Source organism: Rhinoderma darwinii, chromosome 4 (assembly GCF_050947455.1).
Source record: "Rhinoderma darwinii isolate aRhiDar2 chromosome 4, aRhiDar2.hap1, whole genome shotgun sequence".
NCBI classification, from domain to species: Eukaryota; Metazoa; Chordata; class Amphibia; order Anura; family Rhinodermatidae; genus Rhinoderma; species Rhinoderma darwinii.
The window spans coordinates 270,977,596-270,996,718 of record NC_134690.1 but is presented as its reverse complement, the minus strand read 5'-3'; the positions used below and the strand labels follow the sequence as shown (position 1 = coordinate 270,996,718).

Here is a 19,123-nt window from a genome sequence, read left to right as displayed (position 1 = left end):
AATCGCGCCTGTCTGCGTCGAGCCGCTAATAGCTCACGGCAGTGAATGTTGGAAGAAGGAGCCGTCAGCTCCTTGCTCCAGGATTAAATTCAACTGGATCTGCGTCCTGAGGACGCGAATACAGTTGGAAGCAGGACCTCGGTGAGTGGTTCGCGACTACCCGGAGGTCTTCACACGACCCCCCAGGGGGAGTGCGACCCACAGTTTGTAATGTATTGTGTCGTGCAGTTTGTGGTGGAGAGAGGAGACGGGGGCCTGTAATTTAAAGACCCTCTCTCCACCGCAAACACAGACAGTAGAATACAACAGACAGTACAATACAATACAATACAACACACATACTTTACGGGCCCCTCAGCAGCTCACCTGCAGTCATCCATGCTCTTCCGCATCGGCTCTTCCACAGTGGCTGGAACGCCCCCTCTCGTGATGTCACGGTCACATGGTACACTGAGTGTACCATGTGACTGTGATGTCTAAACAAACCATGCCCGTAACCAGGAAGTGCCGGCATCACGGCACATACAAACTTTGTATCAGCGCGCTGCGTGGCAATGGGAGCCCTGCGGGCCCCCCAGGCTTGTGGGCCCGGTCGCAAGTGCGACTGCTGCGACCTCTATAGCTACGCCACTGCTCCCTGGAAATTCAGTGTAGCTAAAAGTACTGTGCGCGGCTTCATGACTGAATTGTGCATGCAGGAATGCTCTCCAGAAGAGGCTGGACGCAGCTGCAGGCTTAAGGGAAGCCGACATGACCGTCCTGGTAGGGAAAGGGTTAATGTTACGAGGTCAGGGAAAGTTGAAGGAGCTGAAGGAGGGACGGGGAGGAGTTAAGGGGGGCGGGGGGGCCGTTACTGCGCTTCCCGCTGTTTCTCGGCATTGAGCCGGAAGCAGCGGGAGGAGTAACACACAGTAAGCAAAGCTCCCCGTTGCCCGGTTTTTTAGTAATGGCAGAGGCCTTGATTTTAGAGCGGCTGCGCGCCGCTGCTGTGCACCACGGTCCCGGATGGCTGGAGGAGACCGTGGCTGCATTAACGCGGATCCCGGACGCCGTTTCGCCACGTCGGGCACGGCGTTCGGGGTCTGTTGTAAGGGACAGGCTCCCCTCCCCCGGCCCCCCTACGAGCATGGCTATGGCGGCGGGGGGGGAGTCGGCAACAACCGCTCCTGCGCTGGGCAGGCAGAGAGCGGTGGCAGGGGTGACGGCGATGCAGGCTGTGTCGACCCGTCCCTCTCGGCGGTCCCGACCTCCAGAGCGCCTTAGTCCGGAGGTAGTCCCGCGGACACGGCGTCGCAGAGGGAGCCCGATCCCGGACGCTGCAGGCCAGGCAGCTGGGAGGACCGCCCCTTCCCAGGCCCTGCGTCCTGGCAGGAATCCCAGGCCGCGACGGGGTCCGGCGGTAAGCAGGGAGTCGCAGGCCGGGCTCCCTGTCACCCCTCCCCCATCAGATGGAAGATGTCGAGAGCAAGGTACGGCCGCCCCGCATGGTGATGTTCCGGCCAGGGGGCAGGCTTCGTCAGGATCGTCTAGACGGACGACTAGATCTGCAGCGACGTCGAGGCAACAGGTCCGGTCGGAAGTCTGGGTCCCGGCGGTCGGGCGGCAGGTTGCCGGCCCATCGGTCAGCGCGTCCTCATCCCCTTTCCGAAGATGTCGTTGGGAGGGACAGTCGTCGGCGAGAGAAGAACTGGAGGAAGGTGAACTGGACGTCTATCGTCGAGGTCAGGATGGTCCGGCTGACGGGAACACAGCGCCTGTGCAGCCCGGTGAGTGTATAACTCCATTATTGTCTTATCCAGCGATTTTTATGTCGGGTGTCGGCGGGGGGGCTGCTAGCATAGCATCGGGGGCCGGTAGTGGCGCGGGCGGACGCGACGGAGCGGGTTTGGCAGATTTAGTGGGTTGCTTACGGGAGCTGGTGGGGCGCCTTGATAGGGCCGCGGCGCCGGTTGTAACGGAAGTGTCCCCTGCGGTAGTTTGGGAAGGCCCCAGGGACGTGGGATCGTTGCAGGCGCGTCCTGTGGTGGCGGTTAGAGAGGCGGTCGCGGTGTCGGTGCAGACTGAGGCACAGAAGGACGGCGATCGAGTGCGCATGGACGATCGTGCTCGGGGGGAGGTGTATGTTTGTTTTGAGGGTCCGTTGGGGGCGCATTTAAAGCAGGAGGTGCGTGATCGGATCTGGAAAGATGAATACGTTGAAATTTTTTCTCTCTTGCCGCTGGCTAAATTCAATTTGGATAAGAGCAAGCGGGATGAGAGTAAAAAGGACGAGGAGGAACGGCGGCGGTATAGGCTTATCCCGCAGACGTTCGTTAATTGGTCGCAGGCGTTCGCCATATTGGCTAGTGTGATAGGGGAAAAGGCGCCGGAAAATTGTTCGGCGTTATTTTGTTATTTTGATGCTATTGGGGAGGCTCATAGGGCGTATGGGGGTCAGGCGTGGCTGCGATATGATGAGCAATTCCGTCAGCGGAAGGCGGTTCGGCCGGCGATTCGGTGGGACCAGAAGGATATTGCTCTCTGGTTACGGGTTACGGCTCCGGTTAGGCAGCCCTTTCCCGGGAGCGGTGGCCAGGGAGGCCAGACTAGTCAGAGTGGACCAAGCGGCGGGGGAAAGGCGGGGTTTTGCTGGCAATTCAATGAAGGCCAGTGCAAGTTTGGGGCCACGTGCAAGTTCAAGCACGTGTGCTCCGAGTGTAATGGTGCATCACACGGGGCGGCAAAATGTCTGCGGAAAAAGAGGTCCGGGAACCAGCACGGGGCTGGTCAAGGGGGTGTCGCCGGTGAGGGTGGAAAGGATGGCCCCTTATCTAAATGAGTATCCGGATAGGGCGGCAGCTAAGTTGCTTTATGAAGGGTTTAGTGTTGGTTTTGTTATTCCTCCGCCTCCTTATGAGGTTCCGGTTACGCGGAGAAATTTAAAATCGGCTTACTTGCATGCGGAAGTCGTGTCGGAAAAGTTGTTAAAAGAAGTTTCGTTGGGGCGCATGTCGGGGCCATTTGTGGAGTCGCCGGTAAAAGATTTAGTTGTGTCCCCTTTGGGTATTGTCCCTAAACGCGAGCCCGGAAAGTTTCGTTTGATTCAACATTTATCGTATCCCAAAGGTTCGTCGGTAAATGACGGGATTGATCACGAGTTGTGTTCCGTAGTTTATACCTCATTCGATAAGGCGGTGGGGTTAGTGCGGGCTGCGGGTCCGGGGGCGCTGCTAGCAAAAACCGACATCGAGGCGGCGTTCAGGTTGTTGCTGGGGAAGTTGAATTTCGCCTGCCGGATTATGCCGATGGGGAGGGTGTTTGGTAGAAGGTTGGCGGCGGCAACGGCGGGAGTGCGGGCGCCGCATCATTTTGTGAGGCTCAAGGAGGAGCACCGAGCTGATCTTCAGGTTTGGGATGACTTCTTGGGCCAGTACAATGGTCGCTCGCTATGGATGGCCCCAGCGCAGGATACGAGTGATCTGAATATTTTCACGGATGCGGCTGGGGCGGGTGGCTTTGGAGCTTACGGGGGGGGTCCGTGGTGCGCAGGTCAATGGCCGGCTAGCTGGGTGTCCAGTGGATTGACGCGGAATCTGGCCCTGCTCGAGCTGTTTCCCATCGTGGTGGCGGCTACCATTTGGGGGGACAGGCTCAGGGATAAGAAGGTCCGTTTTTACTGCGACAACATGGGGGTGGTGCTTGCCATTAATAACATCACGGCGTCCTCTCCTCCGGTAGTTCAATTGTTGCGACATTTAGTGTTGGTGTGTTTGTCGCTGAACGCGTGGGTGGTGGCGGTGCATGTCCCGGGTGTACGGAATTGTGTTGCTGATGCTCTTTCTCGCTCGCAGTGGGACCGGTTTCGGGAATTGGCCCCGGGAGCGGAACGTCTCGGTTTGGCGTGTCCGGATCATCTATGGGATCTGGTATCGGTCCCGTAGAGCAGCTGTTACAAAGGTCTTTGGCGCGCACGACGTGGAGGGCTTATGCTGCTTGTTGGAGGCAGTGGGAGGAGTGGGTAAGAGAGTTGGGTGATGTCAATACGGATAGAGACAGGTTGGTGGCACTTTTGTATTGGTTAGGGGATGCCTGGGAGGGGGGGTTTTCAGTAGCGAAGGTGAACCGGTTTATATCCGCGGTGGCGTTTGGGCTTAAGTTGCGGGGCTTGCGGGATGTATCGAAGGAATTTCTGGTATCGCAGGCTTTGAAGGGGTTGCGCAGAGGTAGGGTGGAGGCGGATAGTAGAAGGCCGGTGTCGTTTGCTTTGCTGGGCTTGTTGGGCGGTTCATTGGCATCGGTATGTCGTTCTTCAGATGAAATGGATTTGTTTCGGTTGGCTTTCTCGTTGGCGTTCTTCGGAGCATTTAGAGTAGGTGAGTTGGTGTCGCCAAGTACTAAACAGGCAGGGGGGCTGAGATCTGGGGAGGTGTGCCTTTTTGCAGATCGGTTGGAGGTATGGTTGCGTAGATCAAAAACTGACCAATTAGGGAAGGGAAAACTGATAGTTTTGTTCGCTCTCCCGGGGTCGGTCATGTGCCCAGTAGAGTGCATGCGGGGTTTTACAAAAAACAGGGGGTCTCCAGATTTGCCTTTGTTACGTCATGTGGACGGGTCGTTCTTGTCCAGGTTTCAGTTTGGAGCTGTTTTTAAAAAATGTTTGACGGCGGTTGGGGTTGCAGCAAGCTCATATTCATCTCATTCCTTCCGGATTGGCGCAGCAACGGAAGCAGGGCGCTGGGGGTTGGATGATGAGGGGGTGAGGCGTATTGGTCGTTGGGAGTCTAAAAGGTTTAAGTCTTATGTCCGCCCCCATATGTTGTAATTTTGTTGTTATGCTTGCAAATGTTATATGGTGGTGCCTAACTGTGTTTTCCGTTTCAGATTCGCCTCCTTGTCTGGTGTGGTTGATGGGTCATTCGTACGTGCACTGGGGGGCTTTGAGGGCGGACGTCCGCCCGGATGGTCGCCAGTTGCGCATTCCGCGACAGGATGCGGTTGTGCATTGGCTGGGGTTTAGAGGTATGTCGTGGAACAGGGTGTTGGCGGAATTCCAGACATATGTGCGGCTCGATAGGGTTCCGGAGGTTTTAGTGTTGCACGTGGGTGGGAATGACTTAGGAGTCCGCCCTTTTCGTGAGTTGGTGCGGGATATCAAACATGATTTGTTGTGTTTGTGGGTATCTTATCCCAAGTTGGTGGTAGTGTGGTCGGACATAGTCCCAAGGAAGCATTGGCGGTTAGCTAGATCGGTGGAGAGAGTCAATAAGGCTCGGATAAAAGTTAACCGGGCGGTGTCCCGTTTTGTGGCGAAGAACGGGGGCATTTGCGTGAGGCATAGGGATTTGGAGTCAGGATTGGGGAATTTCTGGAGGAGTGACGGGGTTCATCTGACCGAGGTTGGCATTGATATTTGGAGCTTGGCTATAGCAGAAGGCATAGAAAGGGCGGTGGTGGTGTGGAGGAACTCACAGGCTTAAGGTGGTCAAGGCCTGTTTCGCGGTGGCGGGGGGAGTCCTTGAGGCCAGTCAGTACAAAATGGTGGGGGGGTCGCATCGGGGGTATGCGTCCCCCAAAAAAGGTACATGGTTGAAGACTTCATCGGGTGTTATCCCTTTGAAGTGGTCTTCTGGTAGAAGGTATGTCACTTGAAGGCTTCATCGGGTGTTATCCCTTTGAAGTGGACTTCTAGTGGTCGGTATATCACTTGAGGGCTTCATCGGGTGTTATCCCCTTGAAGTGGACTTCTAGTGGTTGGAGCCATCTGCAGAGGTGAACGGTGCTTCCGAGCTGGTTTACGGCTGGAGGTAATTAGTGGTTTGCAGATGGCTAATTCGGTGTGTTCTTGAAAGGAACATCTGAAGGGGCTTCAAGGACTTCCTCTGCTCGGGTTAATGTTAACGTTTAATTGTTATTTATGATTCTGACCCATGTTGGGTCATGTGAATTATTAGGAGGAATTCTCTGGTGGATTCCTAACTAGTTATCCGAATGTTTCGGATTTAAATTGTTTTTATAAAACTGAGAAATTAATAAACGGCTGCTGTGGCCATTTCACATCCAACCTCGGTGTCATGTGTTGTTACTAAATGGGGATGGGGGATAGTATGGTTTAAGGTTAACACACGACTCTACCTAGGCAGGTCAAGAAGAGGCTGGACGCAGCTGCAGGCTTAAGGGAAGCCGACATGACCGTCCTGGTAGGGAAAGGGTTAATGTTACGAGGTCAGGGAAAGTTGAAGGAGCTGAAGGAGGGACGGGGAGGAGTTAAGGGGGGCGGGGGGGCCGTTACTGCGCTTCCCGCTGTTTCTCGGCATTGAGCCGGAAGCAGCGGGAGGAGTAACACACAGTAAGCAAAGCTCCCACCCTCCCACCCTTGTTTTGTTACTCCTTAGGTCTTATGTACGTCTGGCTATGAGCGTTGTGTTTTATTTTGTGTGCTTATTTAACATGTTTTTCTTTTTTCCGGAGTAGGTTCTGTTGTCATGGCAGCTGGCGGGGGGAGTCCTTGAGGCCAGTCAGTACAAAATGGTGGGGGGGTCGCATCGGGGGTATGCGTCCCCCAAAAAAGGTACATGGTTGAAGACTTCATCGGGTGTTATCCCTTTGAAGTGGTCTTCTGGTAGAAGGTATGTCACTTGAAGGCTTCATCGGGTGTTATCCCTTTGAAGTGGACTTCTAGTGGTCGGTATATCACTTGAGGGCTTCATCGGGTGTTATCCCCTTGAAGTGGACTTCTAGTGGTTGGAGCCATCTGCAGAGGTGAACGGTGCTTCCGAGCTGGTTTACGGCTGGAGGTAATTAGTGGTTTGCAGATGGCTAATTCGGTGTGTTCTTGAAAGGAACATCTGAAGGGGCTTCAAGGACTTCCTCTGCTCGGGTTAATGTTAACGTTTAATTGTTATTTATGATTCTGACCCATGTTGGGTCATGTGAATTATTAGGAGGAATTCTCTGGTGGATTCCTAACTAGTTATCCGAATGTTTCGGATTTAAATTGTTTTTATAAAACTGAGAAATTAATAAACGGCTGCTGTGGCCATTTCACATCCAACCTCGGTGTCATGTGTTGTTACTAAATGGGGATGGGGGATAGTATGGTTTAAGGTTAACACACGACTCTACCTAGGCAGGTCATGACAGTACCGGGCACTGTACACCTCACTGTTCTGTGCATGCTGGGGAGTAAAAGGCAGTGGCACATCCATGAGCTTTAGGGGAGTCTGGTAGTGATATCGGTTCAATAAAGCCCGGAGGGATGGGGCTGGAGCTCAAACTGCATGACTATATTATACCTGGTTGCCATGCAATACCGACCTAAAAGCATAGGGACCAACTCAAAAGAGGTCTCCATGAAGTGGCAAGTGGGCTTACACAGATTGATCACAATGTTTACTAAGAAGCTCATGTTCATGTTTATAAATTTTGCTTAGCAGCTATAGATCAATGTATAAAAAGCTGATGTGCGGACCAGATTTTTGTCTCTCCCTTGTTAGAAGCAAAGAGGTACAAATGGGTTCTTTAGCTCTGTATATACAACAGAAGAAAGCGCATCTGATGTAGCCGGTGCCAGTGCTGTTAATATATCAGTTGATATACTTAATTGGCTGAATGTAGATATGGTCCAAGCTAAGTTACATAAAATAAATGTACACAAGGCCCCAGGACCAAATGGGTTACACCCTAGAGTTCTTAAAGAGCTTAGTTCAGTTATTTCTGTCCCCCTCTTCATAATATTTAGAGATTCTGGTATAGTGCCTAGGGACAGGCGCAGGGCATATGTGGTGCCAATTTTCAAAAAGTGTAATTATAGACCAGTAAGCTTAACATCCATTGTGGGGAAAATGTTTGAGGGGCTATTGAGGGACTATATACAGAATTATGTGACAAAAAATAGTATTACAAGTGACAGCCAGCATGGTTTTACTAATTGGATTGAGAATTGGCTCAAGGAACGTAGCCAGAGAGTTATGGTCAATGATTCCTACTCTGAATGGTCCCCGGTTATAAGTGGTGTACCCCAGGGTTCCATGCTGGGACCACTATTATTCAACTTATTTATTAATGATATAGAGGATGGGATTAATAGCACTGTTTCTATTTTTGCAGGTGAAACCAAGCTATGTAATATAGTTCAGTCTATGGAAGATGTTCGTGAATTTCAAGCTGATTTGAACACACTGAGTGTTTGAGCGTCTACTTGGTAAATTAAGTTTAATGTAGATAAATGTAAAGTTATGCACCTGGGTACGAACAACCTACATGCATCATATGTCCTAGGGGGAGCTACATTGGCGGATTCACTTGTTGAGAAGGATCTGGGTGTACTTGTAAATCATAAACTAAATAACAGCATGCAATGTCAATTAGCAGCTTCAAAGGCCAGCAAGATATTGTCGTGTATTAAAAGAGGCATGGACTCGCGGGACAGGGATATAATATTACCACTTTACAAAGCATTAGTGAGGCCTCATCTAGAATATGCAGTTCAGTTCTGGGCTCCAGTTCATAGAAAGGATGCCCTGGAGTTGGAAAAAATACGAAGAAGCGCAACGAAACTAATAAGGGGCATGGAGAATCTAAGTTATGAGGAAAGATTAAAAGAATTAAACCTATTTAGCCTTGAAAAAAGACGACTAAGGGGGGACATGATTAACTTATATAAATATATGAATGGCACGTACAAGAAATATGGTGAAATCCTATTCCATGTAAAACCCCCTCAAAAAACAAGGGGGTACTCCCTCTGTCTGGAGAAAAAAAGGTTCAACCTGCAGAGGCGACAAGTCTTCTTTACAGTGAGAACTGTGAATCTATGGAATAGTCTACTGCAAGAGCTGGTCACAGCAGGCACAGTAGGAGGCTTTAAAAAGGGCTTAGATAATTTCCTAGAACAAAAAAATATTAGCTCCTATGTGTAGAAATGTTTCCCTTTCCCATCCCTTGGTTGAACTTGATGGACGTGTGTCTTTTTACTAACTATGCAACTATGTAAAGCAGAGGTTCTTAGATTAAATTGCATAACTTGCCTAACGCAAGATGAGCCAAATTTATTAGAAACTGGCCAACTACTTTTTTTCTGAAATACAAAAAGCTACTTCCTGTCAACCATATTACCTATATAGGCATTTTTTTTTTCTTGCTCTCCCAGCCACAGAAGGCCAGCAAGTCCCAAGCATTGGAAGCCAACACTTCCGTTCCCATCACTTTCATTGCACAGTGAAGTACTTGAGCGCTGTCTTAAGTCACTACAAAGGTAGGATCGTAAAGGGGTATTATGATTTCAGCAAATTAAGGTTATTCTTTGTATAATGAAAAGTTATAACATTTTCCAGTATGCTTTCTGTATAAATCCCGGACCATTTTCAATATCTCTGCTTGTTGTCATTGAATGAAAACCTCAATTGTTTACTTCCACTGGATAAAAATCCGTCTTGGTCGTGTCGACACACATAGGACGTACATTACTTAAAGTTATCAGAGCTGTATTTTTTGTAACAAGCCTAGCAGTTGTGTGGTAAACACATGATCACGCATTGAAGTATCATGGTTATAGAGAATAAAAAGATAATCCACTCCACTTCAACCTTTTTGCATCACAATTATTTTCTGGTGTTTATTATCATATCTATCTATTTATTCATTCATTCAATAAAACACAGTTTGTAACCACTGAATGATCTTGAGCTTTTTATTTTTGGACTGCCATGAAACATAAAATCCTTTAGATCAATGTTTTATTGTAACAGTTTTCACTTCAGTGAAGAACTCATATGAATCCTTTGCCCCTTCTCTACCCAGGCCTGATGCTTTCATACCACCAAATGGTAAATTGAGGTCTCTCACTAACCAGCAGTTGGTCCATACCAGACCTGCCTGAAGTCTCTTGGCGACACGATGAGTACGACCCACATCCTTTGTCCAAATAGTTGCAGCTAGGCCATATTTGACACCATTTGCCTTTTCAATCGCCTCCTCTTCTGTATCAAATGGAACCACACATGTCACAGGGCCAAAAATCTCTTCTTGTATACAGCAGGATTCTTCCTTCAATCCACTGATAACCGTAGGCAACATGAAATACCCACTCTGGTTATTTTGTGGGATGTTTAGGCTATCCACACATTCCCCACAGTTAAGTGTAGCTCCTTCCGCCAAAGCTTTCTTGACATAGCTCCTTACCTGGGGACAGGTCATGGTAAAGTGTTAGCTTTTATACGGTGGGCATAACATAATATTAGGTAAGGAAATATTCTTATTTTATTCTTATGAAACCTAATGATTGCCAGATTTACTGATAGACCCAGTAGGCCTGGGTCTATAGGTGCCCCTGGGGGAAGGGACCAGCAAAAAGGGAAATTTGCATATGAATACAATGACCATTGTGTATTCATATGTAAATTATATGTGTTCATTAGTCACTCACAGTAATGTGGTAATGAGAGGAGAACGCCCAGGGAGGGCACACGGTGAAGGCTACCGAAGGTGCTAGATGTGAGAAGCGCACCACAATGTCCTGCTTTATATTGTAAGGAAAGATAAACATTTTTTAAAGCAATACGGTATTAATTCCGTCAAAACGACGGAACCCTAGCACAACGGAGACAAACGGAAACCATTGGCACCGGATCCGTCACCATTGAAATCAATGGTGATGGAAACTGAAACCTACGGTTTCCATTTGCGTCAGTCAGGGCTTCGTTCCGGCGTACAGCTCCGACAGAACGTCGGAACGGAGAACTGGTGCAGATGTGAACGAAGCCTAAGGCCTGACTAGAAAAGTCTGTCTAAGGGCTTTGTCTGGTATTGTAATTAGGTCCCATTGACTTTCATGGCTACAGTACCAAACACTGCACATGGACAGCAGTGGCGCTGTTTCTGGGGAAAAAAAACACAGATTATGTTTTCTTGTCTTAGACAAACCCTTTAAGCTTAGTGCCTTAACCACCTAGTCACATTTATATTCCATCAATAAAAAAAAAACATCAGCTTTACAATAGAAACTCAGCAAGAAAGATAATAACCTTTGCTAAATGTGCCTCACTGATCAGAGCTCCCATACTGGCTGTGGGATCAGAGGGGATAGACACCTTCCATTTTCTTGTAGCTTCCACAAACTTCTGCAGGAACTCCTCATAAATTGAGCTCTGAACATAAATTCTGCTCGTGCACAGACAAATCTCCCCCTGTAAAACAACATTTATCACTATGAGAATCAGCTCATTGCTCAAGAGATAATACAGGAACACACTGGAAGCTTCTATTTAAAGTATTGGGGATACAGGGCAATATTACTCACCGCAGAGATGTCGAAAAGAAGCGACAGTGTCACCCAGGTAGGAAAAGTAAGGTTTATATTACAAAGTTACTTCTTATATATATCATGTCTAGACAGATTAATTTATATAGTGAAAAACTTAGACCTTTTAATATGGCTTAATTATTTTAATTGTTCAGGGACATTAAAGGGTAACTAAACGTTTAACAAACTTCTAACATGACATAGTGACATGTCAGAAGTTTTGTTTGGCAGGGGTCCGAGCACTGAGACCCCCACCAATCGCTAAAACAAAGCGGCAGAAGTTCTCGTGTGAGCGCTCAGCTGCTTTGTTTCTGCTCGGCTTTTTCCGGAAAGCAAATGTATCGGAGTACGGGCTCAATAGACTTTCTTTTGAGCCCGTACGCTCGCTTTTTCCGGAAATCAATGTATCAAACAGAAACAAAGTGGCTCAGCGCTTACACGAGAACTTCTGCCGCTTTGTTTTAGCGATCGGCGGGGGTCTCAGTGCTCGGACCCCCGCCAAACAAAACTTTTGACATGTCACTATGACATGCCAGAAGTTTGAACGATTATTTACCCTTTAACCCTAGCACAACCCTCATCAGTACATGCCACAATCTAAGTTTTCTGTAACAGTTTATTCGTGGGCTGTTGATATGATGATATGCAGAACAGCACCATCTTGTGGTATAAAAAGGGATTTGTAGAACGAAATTTGGACTATGTTCACAATTTCTTGTTTTGCTCTGACAGGGTTGCCAACCTCCACTTCCGAAATTTCTGAACAACTGAGCTAAAAATCATGGACAGACCAAAATTTTTACGGGCACATTACAAAATCATTGCCTGTGCAGTGTGCTAGGAGTGACTCACCAATCACAGCTCTGCTTGTATCTTTCCCCCGCTAACTTAGGTGATGTTTTCTCTGATTACAGTTGTTCACTTTCCCTTTTTTTCTCCATCCAGACCGCTGTGACGACTTATTCCAGCCATGACTCGTCTCTGCAGAATTTGACACACAGACATGTTGGCTTCTCGCTTTTCTAGCACCCTCCCCACCTATACCCATCCTCTAAACAAACTCATCATCCACAGTGTCCCAGACTTTAATAATGATCCCTTAGTGCTCAACCCAATAAAAGTGGCCCATCAGTAACCGTGCCCCCTTTGTGCCCCCTGTATATAGCGCCACACACAGCACCACCTTTTAAATAGCACCACACTGTCGCCCCTTGTAAATAGCGCCACACTGCCGCCCCTTGTAAATAGCTCCACACTGCCGCCCCCTGTAAATAGCACCACATTTCCCCCTTGTAAGTAGCACCAACTTCCCCCCTTGTAGATAGCTCCACACTGCTCCCGTTGTAAATAGAGCTGCACAACTCCCCTTGTAAATTGCTCCACACTGCCCCCTTGTAAACTGCTCCACACTGCCCCCCTTGTAAACAGCTCCACACTGCCCCCTTGTAAACAGCTCCACACTGCCCCCCTTGTAAACAGCTCCACACTGCCCCCCTTGTAGATAGCTCCACACAGCCCCCTGTAAAAAGCACCACACTGCCGCCCCTTGTAAATAGCTCCACACTGCCCCCCTTGTAGATAGCTCCACACTGCCCCCCTTGTAGATAGCTCCACACTGCCCCCCTTGTAGATAGCTCCACACTGCCCCCCTTGTAAACAGCTCCACACTGCCCCCTTTGTAGATAGCTCCACACAGCTCCCCCCTTGTAAATAGCACCACACAGCCATCCTTGTAATTAGCTCCACACTGCCCCCTTTGTAGATAGCTCCACATAGCTCCCCCCTTGTAAATAGCTCCCCCCTTGTAAATAGCACCACACAGCCATCCTTGTAAATAGCTCCACCCTTGTAAATAGCACCAAACTGCCTCCTTGTAAATAGCTCCACCCTTGTAAATAGCGCTGAACAGCTCCCACTTGTAAATTGCTCCACACTGCCCCCTTGTAAATAGCTCCACACTGCCCCCCTTGTAAGCTCCACACTGCTCCCCTTGTAGATAGCTCCACACTGCCCCCCTTGTAGATAGCTCCACACTGCCCCCCTTGTAAACAGCTCCACACTGCCCCCCTTGTAAACAGCTCCACACTGCCCCCTTTGTAGATAGCTCCACACAGCTCCCCCCTTGTAAATAGCACCACACAGCCATCCTTGTAAATAGCTCCACACTGCCCCCTTTGTAGATAGCTCCACACAACTCCCCCCTTGTAAATAGCACCACACAGCCATCCTTGTAAATAGCTCCACCCTTGTAAATAGCACCAAACTGCCTCCTTGTAAATAGCTCCACCCTTGTAAATAGCACCAAACTGCCTCCTTGTAAATAGCTCCACCCTTGTAAATAGCACCAAACTGCCTCCTTGTAAATAGCTCCACCCTTGTAAATAGCGCTGAACAGCTCCCACTTGTAAATAGCTCCCCACTGCCCCCTTGTAAATAGCTCCACACTGCCCCCCTTGTAAGCTCCACACTGCCCCCTTGTAAATAGCTCCACACTGCCCCCCTTGTAAGCTCCACACTGCTCCCCTTGTAGATAGTTCCACACGCCCCCCCTTGTAAACAGCGCCACACTACCCCCCCCTTGTAAATAGCACCACACTGTCCCCTTGTAAATAGCTCCACACTGCCCCCCCCCCCCCTGTAAATAGCACCACACACCAAACAGAGTGGAGAGCGGTAGTGGTAGCCTACCACGCCCACTCTCCGCTCTACCTAATGTGACTCACCAAGGTGGTCATGCGACGGAGGTCCTCTTCTGGCTGGGGGCGGTGACGGGCCAGGAGTGGACTAGTCCAGTCACCTGACCTCATGTCGCTGATGTGAGGTCAGGTGACTGGATTAGTCCACATCAGGCACCGACCTCACTTGGCAGCATATTTTCAGATTCTGCTGTCAGTCAAGCGGAATCAGAAAATATGCCAGGCCGCGGCCTTTGCACTGTGCATGTACATTTTGGAACATGCGCAGTGCAAAGTTACGGGGGATATAAAGAAAAATCCCGGACGGTGCTTTTTTTCTGCCGGACGCTACGGATGGCAGAAAAAAACATAAATTTTTTGCGGACTGTTCTTAAATTTACGGACTGTTGGCAACCTTGTGTTCTGTATTTGATCTAAACTGATTGAAAAACTGAGTTTCCATGAATTCCACAATCGGTTGCGTATTGACCTAATGATTATAAATACAACCGGACAGATTCGTTAAAAACAAGCTTGATCATGACAGAAGTGATGAAGACTGATGGATGAAGAATCTGTTTGATTCCAATAGAAATGAAAGTTATTTTATTTGGTGTACATTTCTGCTACTCTTAAACTGATGACCCTTCCCAGCATATAGAAGAGAGAGGACAACAGGTAAAAGCATCTTTATCCTGATAACTTGCTGCAGCGTGAGATCACACAACAAAACCCATTGAAAAGTCATTGAAAAAGTCAAGATAAAGGATCTTGCCACTGTGTACTGAATGTGTTTAAAGTCAAGATAAAGACAGCTACATCTGTACATATATTCTACACATACTGGAATAGGTCAGGACTTTAACAATTTCATGCCGGGATATGTATTGAGCCTTGATGTTCAAAGCAAAATTTAATATTTCGCTATGCTGCACCTTGTTCACATGGTGCAAATTTGCTGCAGATTTAGCATATATTCTTTTAAGCCAAAGCCAGAATTGGATCCAGGAGAGCAGATCTATAAGGCCTTCCTTTATATATTTCTTCTGTTTTTGTTTTGACGGAATCAATAGCGTAGTCAACTGCGGTATTGATTCCGTCAAAACAAACGGAAACCTTACACAACGTTGACAAACGGAAACCATAAGCAACGGAAGCATTACCTATGGTTTTTGTTTGCCTTTCCTTTGAAGGGTTCCTCCGACGGAAATGTCCGACAGGACCCCTCAACGGAAACCAACGCTGATGTGAACACAGCCTTAGTTCCCTGTAAGAATAAGTCACAACGTTAGTCTAGAACAGTGATCCCCAACCGCTGGACTGCGGACCAATAACGGGACCTTGGAACATTTGATACCGGGCTGCAGTATCTGGTATCCTCCCCGGTGGTCACAGGGAATTCCGTGCGAAAAACCGCACCAAATTGTGGTGCAGTATTTTGCCCGGAATGTTCGCTGCAGAAAACTGCTGAGCATTCAGCATTTTATGCCAGGAGACCGCTGGCTGCAGCGGTCACATGGGTCTTAATCGTCATCCCAGGAGGCTGGCCTGGAGGAAGAAATATTGCGGCCTGTTTCCGCCGCAATAAACGCAATAACTGCTATTCATTGTGGGTTTTACCTCCCCATTCGATTCAATGGGGGAAACCCGCAACAAATAAGCAGCGTTTACACAACTGCAATTGACATGCTGCGGAATAAAATTGTGCCACGTCATTTTCTGAGTTTTTTCCGCTCGCTATTTACGCAGCGTGTGGATGAGATTTGTTCTATCTCATCCACATTGCTGCTACTGTACTATGCTGTGGATTTTCTGACAAATTCCATTGCGGATAATCCGCAGTATTTATGCAATGTGTGAACTGAACCTAAACCCCGAAAACCGCCGCCCTGGCGGTCTGTGGAAAGATTATCTTTCATGAAACAGTTCCTTTGTTAAAAAATAAAGGTTGGGGACCGCTGGTCTAGAATGTAAGGTCTATGCCATCTTGTGGCCATTGATGTTACTGCATTTTATTTTTTATTTTTTTCTGCAGCTAGGCAGGATTTCACAGCCTTCTCAGCACTTTTTATAGGTGAAAATCAAGGAGTGAGTTGTAGCATAATACACACATAAATTCCCCTAATATTAAACTGTATTGATATTCTTAATGCACTGACATTTCTTTATTAGAACATGTTATTATCCTAAACAAAAGAAATACAGGAGCAATTTATAATAAAACTGAGGTGATGACTTTTGATTTATGAAGCAAACATGTCACTTACCTGATTAGAAAAACTTGACCTTACAGTGGTCGTAATACATTCCTCTAGGTTTGCATCTTCAAAAACAATAGCTGGGTTCTTTCCTCCCAGTTCTAATGACAGCTTTTTGCAGTATGGGGCGCTCTTTTCTATTATCCGCTGGGCGGTCACAGTACTTCCAGTAAAGGAGATAATGGGTACATCAGGGTGGCAGACAAGGGCTTCCCCTGCTCTTGGGCCGGTGCCAAACACTATATTCACAACTCCTGGCGGGACACCTTTAATAATATAAGAACGTAAAATATTTTAATCTCTAGGAAGCCCATGGCAACATTTCTTCTTCAAAAAGCAATGCGTTTTCCTGGCGTTTTTGAAGTTCTATATTGAAGTCTAAGGAGAAAAAGGGCAGAAATAAAACCTGGAGCATGCTGTGTTTTTATCAAAACGCCACTAAAAACAAATGTGTATGTAGATTTTCTCATGTTTCACTACAGACTTTAAACAAACATCTGACTGTAGCATTTTTTTACAGAAAAAAACTCGGCAAAAAAACCTAGTGAAAAAAGCCACGAAAACGCAAGTACACGCTAGTCCGCTTACGGCTCAATATTTTATTTCATTAAAATAGTGGTGCAAAAATGATTAACATTATTAATTAATATAATAACTTTTTAAAGGGATTGTCGACCTATCCAGTAGTGATCAGTACATGATCGGTGGGGGTCCAACACCTGGACCAGTTTAGAAAACCCATTGTCATATACCTTATTAATATAGGGGTGTTTTCTGTTCAGGATCCTCATCTCTTGGCCAGAGTGGAGAAGAGTTACAAAGAGTGTCTGTCTCGTCCTGCATTACACTGTGTAATTCTTAAAGAGGTTGTGCAGAACATTAAAAAGACAGGCTGCATGCAGGGGATGTGATACAATAACAAATGAAGTATTACTCACCTGAAAACTCCCCCGCGGCTCCAGCGCTGCCGCTTCGGTGCTCCCCGCTGGTCTCTATTGCTATCCAGCAGTGATGACGTTACGACTAAACGCACATGACTGCTGCAGCCAATCACTGTCCTCAGCGGTGGTGGTAGCACCTTGTGCGCGTTATTGCTGAGGACAGTGATTGGTTGCAGCAGTCACATGCGGGTAGCTGGAACATCATCACTGCTGGACAGCAACAGAGACAATCAGGCAACACCAGAGTGGCAGCGGTGAAAAGGCAGGGGATTTACCAGGGGAGTAATACGTATTTTGTTATTTTATCACATCCCCTGCGTGCAGCCAACCTTTTAAATGTCTTGAGGTACCACTTTAATTTTCCCAGTGGTGGCGCTGCAGGGAAATTGAACACTTATTGCCAAGTTTACACCCAGATCACATCTGATGGCTCGGGGTTCCAGCATGGGGACACTTTGTAATCAGCTTGAGGTCAGCGGACAAAGGAGGAACCTCTTTCATCTTAAACTGGCCATACACTAGAGACTTCAGAAGTTCATTTTCTGAACTACTTGTTTTTCATGGTTGGTCTGTGACGGTTCTCCTTCTAGACGACAGTGACATAAGTTAAAAAAAGACAAATCACTGATTGATCTCTGCCTTTCCAATGCCGGCAGCCGACAAAGACATTACAAAAATCCATAGTTTATGGCTAGATTTACGGTCATCCTCTCAGGTAGAATAGAATCTTAGAATATGATATTGAGGGACATTGAACAATTGGTAGGTGGCTCAAATTGTTTGGCTCTATGTACCTCTAGATTGTTCTACTTTTGCCCACATTGCCATTTACAGGAGGTATTTCCAGGTGTTGGTTTGCATCCAATAAAAAAAAGTTAAAAGGTCTTCAAATTTATTGTACCAGACACTAGAAATAGACTAAACCCCAGGTCACTGTGTTCCATTTTACAATCTGTGCTCTCACCTGCTTTCCGCTAAGCATTTTCCACCACATTTTCCCCAGTTGTCTTTGTAATGAAAACACGGTATCATTCTTGACAATCTAATACCTGCTTCATTCAGAAATGTGCACATCATCCATGCTGTGACTGAGGTCATCTCACTTGGCTTTGCCACAACTGTATTTCCACATGCTATAGCAGGCGCTATCTTCCAGGTCAGCAAGTAAAGAGGTAGGTTCCAAGGACTGATGAGTCCGGCTGAAAGAAAGAAACAGAGTTACAAAAGACCAGTATAAGGGTATTTTCACACGCGCCAGATTTGTTTCCGAAATGTCTCATTCACCTGAATGGGGCTTGCAGCTGCACATGCTGCAGGAACAACCCCATTCACATTTATGGAACGAATTTTCAGTCGCAGAAATTTCTGCAACAAATTTCCTGCATGTGAACTTACCCTAACGTGACTGAGAACCCATCTAACCTATGACTTGTTATTGAATATTACCGACTCCAATCGGGGTGCGCACAGTGTAATTCATGCAATTCAGGTGGTCCATTTGTGTGCATTCTGTGGTGTGATGCAGGATGGATGAGGCGAAGAACCGGAGGTTGTATACAGATCTTGGTATATCCACAGTGCGTGCAAATGTAATTGTTTTACCTGAAAAGTAAGAAAATGAGTCAACATTTAATGAGGATACTGGGAAAATGTTATCCTTTGAGGTACATAAGTATTTGACAGCCAAATCCTACCATTCAGTCTGAAGTGTGCTTGATAAATGACTACATGCACAGGTCAAGATGGATTACCATTTCACCTCCTGACTGAAAATATATAGGGTTGAAATTCTTATGCTAAAACTTAGGTTACTATAAAATTTGGTTTATATTGACCGTTTCCCGCAAAATGACGTGTCTGGTATGTCGGTATTGCAGGTAATTTACTGCAATCCAACGTACCCGACACGTCAGAACTTTAAACTGTCACTGTGTCAAGCGACACAGTGACAGAACCGGCAACTCAGCTCTA

General features: G+C 47.3%; 1 protein-coding gene across 1 annotated transcript in view; it reads right to left on the bottom strand.

Annotated features, from left to right (window-relative positions):
• Nucleotides 1-9,653: 9,653 nt before the first annotated feature.
• ALDH8A1 (aldehyde dehydrogenase 8 family member A1) overlaps nucleotides 9,654-19,123 on the bottom strand; it is a 30,655-nt gene continuing 21,185 nt past the window's right edge. Inside the window, exons 3-7 of the mRNA XM_075862508.1 lie at nucleotides 18,599-18,754; nucleotides 18,202-18,351; nucleotides 16,221-16,477; nucleotides 11,001-11,162; nucleotides 9,654-10,158 (exon numbers count right to left, since the gene is read on the bottom strand). Of these exons, the coding sequence (XP_075718623.1) occupies nucleotides 9,706-10,158; nucleotides 11,001-11,162; nucleotides 16,221-16,477; nucleotides 18,202-18,351; nucleotides 18,599-18,754 (1,178 nt within the window). The 3' untranslated portion in view covers nucleotides 9,654-9,705. The remainder of the gene's footprint in view (nucleotides 10,159-11,000; nucleotides 11,163-16,220; nucleotides 16,478-18,201; nucleotides 18,352-18,598; nucleotides 18,755-19,123) is intronic.